At 41.3% G+C, this 8372-nt stretch overlaps 1 protein-coding gene across 1 annotated transcript; it reads right to left on the bottom strand.

Annotated features, from left to right (window-relative positions):
• Window positions 1–260: 260 nt before the first annotated feature.
• Window positions 261–2872, bottom strand: LOC124043578 (trichohyalin-like). The gene has a single exon (XM_046362301.1). The coding sequence runs from the start codon at window positions 2870–2872 to the stop codon at window positions 824–826; it is 2049 nt and encodes a 682-aa protein (XP_046218257.1). The 3' UTR covers window positions 261–823.
• Window positions 2873–8372: the final 5500 nt, after the last annotated feature.

The following is an 8372-nucleotide window of genomic DNA, read 5'->3' as shown; positions in this document are numbered from 1 at the left end:
CTCAGTCTTTTGATTTCACAACTTTCCTGCTTTAAGATGTCCATCTTCTTTCCTATTTCTTCCCGCATTCTATCCTCTTCCTCTTTGAGCCGAGCCATCTTGTCATCCATGTTGTCTTTTTCTCTCACCATTTCTGCCTCTTTCACTCTCAGTTCACCCATTGAGCTTTCTATCATTTCCTTGTCATTGTCCACCTCTAGCAACTGTTTTTTCATGTCCGTCGTCATTTGTTCCAAATGTTCTTTCTCTTTCCTTTGATCTTCCATGTGAGATTCTGTCTCCTCTCTCTGTTGCTGTATCTCACTCCTCATTTGTTCCAGCTCCTCTCTCTCCTTTGTTAGCACATCCTGCCTTTCTTCGATGTCTTGTTTCTCTCTTTCAATCTTGTCATTCATGAGTTCCAGTTCGTTCTGCTTTTGTTTGTTCTTTTCCATAAAACCCACCATTTCTTCTCGTTGTTTTTGAGTTTGGAAAGCCAGTTCTTCAACCTTCCCCTTCTCCCGTCTTGTCTCGTCCATGATCTGATTTACGTCTTCAGACCGTCTTTCTAACTCAGCTTTGATCTGATCCAGCTTTTCCTTCTCCACACGAATGTCTTGTTTGTTTTGTTCTATTTCCTCCAATTGTCCCTGTGTTTCAGACTTCATCAGATCAAACTCATCTCTTTCTTTCATGGTCAATCCCTTCTTTCTCTCAAAGGCTTCTTTTTCCTTCTGTATCTCCTCCTTTACATCTTCAAGTTGTTGTCTTTCCCTCGTGAGCTTTTCCTTCCAGTCTATTTCCATAGGCTCGGTCTGTGCTTCTGCTTCAGCCTTCAAGCTCGTCAAGTCTTCCTTTGTCTTTTCATCAGTTCAAGACTGATATCCAATTCCTCTTTCTCCTTACTTATCTTACATCGCCTCTCTTCCAACTGATCTTTCTCTTTCAGTGTTTCATCCTTCCTGTCTTTCACTTCCTTCTTCTCTCTATCTAGTTCTTCACGCATTTTTTCCAACTCAAGCAATTTTGCATTCAGCTGGTCCTTTTCACTGTCAATTTCATCTCTCAGTCTTTTGATTTCACAACTTTCCTGCTTTAAGATGTCCATCTTCTTTCCTATTTCTTCCCACATTCTATCCTCTTCCTCTTTGAGCCGAGCCATCTTGTCATCCATGTTGTCTTTTTCTCTCACCATTTCTGCCTCTTTCACTCTCAGTTCACCCATTGAGCTTTCTATCATTTCCTTGTCATTGTCCACCTCTAGCAACTGTTTTTTCATGTCCGTCGTCATTTGTTCCAAATGTTCTTTCTCTTTCCTTTGATCTTCCATGTGAGATTCTGTCTCCTCTCTCTGTTGCTGTATCTCACTCCTCATTTGTTCCAGCTCCTCTCTCTCCTTTGTTAGCACATCCTGCCTTTCTTCGATGTCTTGTTTCTCTCTTTCAATCTTGTCATTCATGAGTTCCAGTTCGTTCTGCTTTTGTTTGTTCTTTTCCATAAAACCCACCATTTCTTCTCGTTGTTTTTGAGTTTGGAAAGCCAGTTCTTCAACCTTCCCCCTCTCCCGTCTTGTCTCGTCCATGATCTGATTTACGTCTTCAGACCGTCTTTCTAACTCAGCTTTGATCTGATCCAGCTTTTCCTTCTCCACACGAATGTCTTGTTTGTTTTGTTCTATTTCCTCCAATTGTCCCTGTGTTTCAGACTTCATCAGATCAAACTCATCTCTTTCTTTCATGGTCAATCCCTTCTTTCTCTCAAAGGTTTCTTTTTCCTTCTGTATCTCCTCCTTTACATCTTCAAGTTGTTGTCTTTCCCTCGTGAGCTTTTCCTTCCAGTCTATTTCCATAGGCTCGGTCTGTGCTTCTGCTTCAGCCTTCAAGCTCGTCAAGTCTTCCCTTTGTCTTTTCATCAGTTCAAGACTGATATCCAATTCCTCTTTCTCCTTACTTATCTTACATCGCCTCTCTTCCAACTGATCTTTCTCTTTCAGTGTTTCATCCTTCCTGTCTTTCACTTCCTTCTTCTCTCTATCTAGTTCTTCACTCATTTTTTCCAACTCAAGCAATTTTGCATTCAGCTGGTCCTTTTCACTGTCAATTTCATCTCTCAGTCTTTTGATTTCACAACTTTCCTGCTTTAAGATGTCCATCTTCTTTCCTATTTCTTCCCACATTCTATCCTCTTCCTCTTTGAGCCGAGCCATCTTGTCATCCATGTTGTCTTTTTCTCTCACCATTTCTGCCTCTTTCACTCTCAGTTCACCCATTGAGCTTTCTATCATTTCCTTGTCATTGTCCACCTCTAGCAACTGTTTTTTCATGTCCGTCGTCATTTGTTCCAAATGTTCTTTCTCTTTCCTTTGATCTTCCATGTGAGATTCTGTCTCCTCTCTCTGTTGCTGTATCTCACTCCTCATTTGTTCCAGCTCCTCTCTCTCCTTTGTTAGCACATCCTGCCTTTCTTCGATGTCTTGTTTCTCTCTTTCAATCTTGTCATTCATGAGTTCCAGTTCGTTCTGCTTTTGTTTGTTCTTTTCCATAAAACCCACCATTTCTTCTCGTTGTTTTTGAGTTTGGAAAGCCAGTTCTTCAACCTTCCCCCTCTCCCGTCTTGTCTCGTCCATGATCTGATTTACGTCTTCAGACCGTCTTTCTAACTCAGCTTTGATCTGATCCAGCTTTTCCTTCTCCACACGAATGTCTTGTTTGTTTTGTTCTATTTCCTCCAATTGTCCCTGTGTTTCAGACTTCATCAGATCAAACTCATCTCTTTCTTTCATGGTCAATCCCTTCTTTCTCTCAAAGGCTTCTTTTTCCTTCTGTATCTCCTCCTTTACATCTTCAAGTTGTTGTCTTTCCCTCGTGAGCTTTTCCTTCCAGTCTATTTCCATAGGCTCGGTCTGTGCTTCTGCTTCAGCCTTCAAGCTCGTCAAGTCTTCCTTTGTCTTTTCATCAGTTCAAGACTGATATCCAATTCCTCTTTCTCCTTACTTATCTTACATCGCCTCTCTTCCAACTGATCTTTCTCTTTCAGTGTTTCATCCTTCCTGTCTTTCACTTCCTTCTTCTCTCTATCTAGTTCTTCACGCATTTTTTCCAACTCAAGCAATTTTGCATTCAGCTGGTCCTTTTCACTGTCAATTTCATCTCTCAGTCTTTTGATTTCACAACTTTCCTGCTTTAAGATGTCCATCTTCTTTCCTATTTCTTCCCGCATTCTATCCTCTTCCTCTTTGAGCCGAGCCATCTTGTCATCCATGTTGTCTTTTTCTCTCACCATTTCTGCCTCTTTCACTCTCAGTTCACCCATTGAGCTTTCTATCATTTCCTTGTCATTGTCCACCTCTAGCAACTGTTTTTTCATGTCCGTCGTCATTTGTTCCAAATGTTCTTTCTCTTTCCTTTGATCTTCCATGTGAGATTCTGTCTCCTCTCTCTGTTGCTGTATCTCACTCCTCATTTGTTCCAGCTCCTCTCTCTCCTTTGTTAGCACATCCTGCCTTTCTTCGATGTCTTGTTTCTCTCTTTCAATCTTGTCATTCATGAGTTCCAGTTCGTTCTGCTTTTGTTTGTTCTTTTCCATAAAATCCACCATTTCTTCTCGTTGTTTTTGAGTTTGGAAAGCCAGTTCTTCAACCTTCCCCCTCTCCCGTCTTGTCTCGTCCATGATCTGATTTACGTCTTCAGACCGTCTTTCTAACTCAGCTTTGATCTGATCCAGCTTTTCCTTCTCCACACGAATGTCTTGTTTGTTTTGTTCTTTTTCCTCCAATTGTCCATGTGTTTCAGACTTCATCAGATCAAACTCATCTCTTTCTTTCATGGTCAATCCCTTCTTTCTCTCAAAGGCTTCTTTTTCCTTCTGTATCTCCTCCTTTACATCTTCAAGTTGTTGTCTTTCCCTCGTGAGCTTTTCCTTCCAGTCTATTTCCATAGGCTCGGTCTGTGCTTCTGCTTCAGCCTTCAAGCTCGTCAAGTCTTCCCTTTGTCTTTTCATCAGTTCAAGACTGATATCCAATTCCTCTTTCTCCTTACTTATCTTACATCGCCTCTCTTCCAACTGATCTTTCTCTTTCAGTGTTTCATCCTTCCTGTCTTTCACTTCCTTCTTCTCTCTATCTAGTTCTTCACGCATTTTTTCCAACTCAAGCAATTTTGCATTCAGCTGGTCCTTTTCACTGTCAATTTCATCTCTCAGTCTTTTGATTTCACAACTTTCCTGCTTTAAGATGTCCATCTTCTTTCCTATTTCTTCCCGCATTCTATCCTCTTCCTCTTTGAGCCGAGCCATCTTGTCATCCATGTTGTCTTTTTCTCTCACCATTTCTGCCTCTTTCACTCTCAGTTCACCCATTGAGCTTTCTATCATTTCCTTGTCATTGTCCACCTCTAGCAACTGTTTTTTCATGTCCGTCGTCATTTGTTCCAAATGTTCTTTCTCTTTCCTTTGATCTTCCATGTGAGATTCTGTCTCCTCTCTCTGTTGCTGTATCTCACTCCTCATTTGTTCCAGCTCCTCTCTCTCCTTTGTTAGCACATCCTGCCTTTCTTCGATGTCTTGTTTCTCTCTTTCAATCTTGTCATTCATGAGTTCCAGTTCGTTCTGCTTTTGTTTGTTCTTTTCCATAAAACCCACCATTTCTTCTCGTTGTTTTTGAGTTTGGAAAGCCAGTTCTTCAACCTTCCCCCTCTCCCGTCTTGTCTCGTCCATGATCTGATTTACGTCTTCAGACCGTCTTTCTAACTCAGCTTTGATCTGATCCAGCTTTTCCTTCTCCACACGAATGTCTTGTTTGTTTTGTTCTATTTCCTCCAATTGTCCCTGTGTTTCAGACTTCATCAGATCAAACTCATCTCTTTCTTTCATGGTCAATCCCTTCTTTCTCTCAAAGGCTTCTTTTTCCTTCTGTATCTCCTCCTTTACATCTTCAAGTTGTTGTCTTTCCCTCGTGAGCTTTTCCTTCCAGTCTATTTCCATAGGCTCGGTCTGTGCTTCTGCTTCAGCCTTCAAGCTCGTCAAGTCTTCCCTTTGTCTTTTCATCAGTTCAAGACTGATATCCAATTCCTCTTTCTCCTTACTTATCTTACATCGCCTCTCTTCCAACTGATCTTTCTCTTTCAGTGTTTCATCCTTCCTGTCTTTCACTTCCTTCTTCTCTCTATCTAGTTCTTCACGCATTTTTTCCAACTCAAGCAATTTTGCATTCAGCTGGTCCTTTTCACTGTCAATTTCATCTCTCAGTCTTTTGATTTCACAACTTTCCTGCTTTAAGATGTCCATCTTCTTTCCTATTTCTTCCCGCATTCTATCCTCTTCCTCTTTGAGCCGAGCCATCTTGTCATCCATGTTGTCTTTTTCTCTCACCATTTCTGCCTCTTTCACTCTCAGTTCACCCATTGAGCTTTCTATCATTTCCTTGTCATTGTCCACCTCTAGCAACTGTTTTTTCATGTCCGTCGTCATTTGTTCCAAATGTTCTTTCTCTTTCCTTTGATCTTCCATGTGAGATTCTGTCTCCTCTCTCTGTTGCTGTATCTCACTCCTCATTTGTTCCAGCTCCTCTCTCTCCTTTGTTAGCACATCCTGCCTTTCTTCGATGTCTTGTTTCTCTCTTTCAATCTTGTCATTCATGAGTTCCAGTTCGTTCTGCTTTTGTTTGTTCTTTTCCATAAAACCCACCATTTCTTCTCGTTGTTTTTGAGTTTGGATAGCCAGTTCTTCAACCTTCCCCCTCTCCCGTCTTGTCTCGTCCATGATCTGATTTACGTCTTCAGACCGTCTTTCTAACTCAGCTTTGATCTGATCCAGCTTTTCCTTCTCCACACGAATGTCTTGTTTGTTTTGTTCTATTTCCTCCAATTGTCCCTGTGTTTCAGACTTCATCAGATCAAACTCATCTCTTTCTTTCATGGTCAATCCCTTCTTTCTCTCAAAGGCTTCTTTTTCCTTCTGTATCTCCTCCTTTACATCTTCAAGTTGTTGTCTTTCCCTCGTGAGCTTTTCCTTCCAGTCTATTTCCATAGGCTCGGTCTGTGCTTCTGCTTCAGCCTTCAAGCTCGTCAAGTCTTCCCTTTGTCTTTTCATCAGTTCAAGACTGATATCCAATTCCTCTTTCTCCTTACTTATCTTACATCGCCTCTCTTCCAACTGATCTTTCTCTTTCAGTGTTTCATCCTTCCTGTCTTTCACTTCCTTCTTCTCTCTATCTAGTTCTTCACGCATTTTTTCCAACTCAAGCAATTTTGCATTCAGCTGGTCCTTTTCACTGTCAATTTCATCTCTCAGTCTTTTGATTTCACAACTTTCCTGCTTTAAGATGTCCATCTTCTTTCCTATTTCTTCCCGCATTCTATCCTCTTCCTCTTTGAGCCGAGCCATCTTGTCATCCATGTTGTCTTTTTCTCTCACCATTTCTGCCTCTTTCACTCTCAGTTCACCCATTGAGCTTTCTATCATTTCCTTGTCATTGTCCACCTCTAGCAACTGTTTTTTCATGTCCGTCGTCATTTGTTCCAAATGTTCTTTCTCTTTCCTTTGATCTTCCATGTGAGATTCTGTCTCCTCTCTCTGTTGCTGTATCTCACTCCTCATTTGTTCCAGCTCCTCTCTCTCCTTTGTTAGCACATCCTGCCTTTCTTCGATGTCTTGTTTCTCTCTTTCAATCTTGTCATTCATGAGTTCCAGTTCGTTCTGCTTTTGTTTGTTCTTTTCCATAAAACCCACCATTTCTTCTCGTTGTTTTTGAGTTTGGAAAGCCAGTTCTTCAACCTTCCCCCTCTCCCGTCTTGTCTCGTCCATGATCTGATTTACGTCTTCAGACCGTCTTTCTAACTCAGCTTTGATCTGATCCAGCTTTTCCTTCTCCACACGAATGTCTTGTTTGTTTTGTTCTATTTCCTCCAATTGTCCCTGTGTTTCAGACTTCATCAGATCAAACTCATCTCTTTCTTTCATGGTCAATCCCTTCTTTCTCTCAAAGGCTTCTTTTTCCTTCTGTATCTCCTCCTTTACATCTTCAAGTTGTTGTCTTTCCCTCGTGAGCTTTTCCTTCCAGTCTATTTCCATAGGCTCGGTCTGTGCTTCTGCTTCAGCCTTCAAGCTCGTCAAGTCTTCCCTTTGTCTTTTCATCAGTTCAAGACTGATATCCAATTCCTCTTTCTCCTTACTTATCTTACATCGCCTCTCTTCCAACTGATCTTTCTCTTTCAGTGTTTCATCCTTCCTGTCTTTCACTTCCTTCTTCTCTCTATCTAGTTCTTCACGCATTTTTTCCAACTCAAGCAATTTTGCATTCAGCTGGTCCTTTTCACTGTCAATTTCATCTCTCAGTCTTTTGATTTCACAACTTTCCTGCTTTAAGATGTCCATCTTCTTTCCTATTTCTTCCCGCATTCTATCCTCTTCCTCTTTGAGCGAGCCATCTTGTCATCCATGTTGTCTTTTTCTCTCACCATTTCTGCCTCTTTCACTCTCAGTTCACCCATTGAGCTTTCTATCATTTCCTTGTCATTGTCCACCTCTAGCAACTGTTTTTTCATGTCCGTCGTCATTTGTTCCAAATGTTCTTTCTCTTTCCTTTGATCTTCCATGTGAGATTCTGTCTCCTCTCTCTGTTGCTGTATCTCACTCCTCATTTGTTCCAGCTCCTCTCTCTCCTTTGTTAGCACATCCTGCCTTTCTTCGATGTCTTGTTTCTCTCTTTCAATCTTGTCATTCATGAGTTCCAGTTCGTTCTGCTTTTGTTTGTTCTTTTCCATAAAACCCACCATTTCTTCTCGTTGTTTTTGAGTTTGGAAAGCCAGTTCTTCAACCTTCCCCCTCTCCCGTCTTGTCTCGTCCATGATCTGATTTACGTCTTCAGACCGTCTTTCTAACTCAGCTTTGATCTGATCCAGCTTTTCCTTCTCCACACGAATGTCTTGTTTGTTTTGTTCTATTTCCTCCAATTGTCCCTGTGTTTCAGACTTCATCAGATCAAACTCATCTCTTTCTTTCATGGTCAATCCCTTCTTTCTCTCAAAGGCTTCTTTTTCCTTCTGTATCTCCTCCTTTACATCTTCAAGTTGTTGTCTTTCCCTCGTGAGCTTTTCCTTCCAGTCTATTTCCATAGGCTCGGTCTGTGCTTCTGCTTCAGCCTTCAAGCTCGTCAAGTCTTCCCTTTGTCTTTTCATCAGTTCAAGACTGATATCCAATTCCTCTTTCTCCTTACTTATCTTACATCGCCTCTCTTCCAACTGATCTTTCTCTTTCAGTGTTTCATCCTTCCTGTCTTTCACTTCCTTCTTCTCTCTATCTAGTTCTTCACGCATTTTTTCCAACTCAAGCAATTTTGCATTCAGCTGGTCCTTTTCACTGTCAATTTCATCTCTCAGTCTTTTGATTTCACAACT

This window comes from Oncorhynchus gorbuscha, linkage group LG09, assembly GCF_021184085.1.
Source record: "Oncorhynchus gorbuscha isolate QuinsamMale2020 ecotype Even-year linkage group LG09, OgorEven_v1.0, whole genome shotgun sequence".
NCBI lineage: Eukaryota > Metazoa > Chordata > Actinopteri > Salmoniformes > Salmonidae > Oncorhynchus > Oncorhynchus gorbuscha.
Note: the sequence above shows the minus strand (reverse complement) of the source record. Positions and strands in the feature narration are given on the sequence as shown.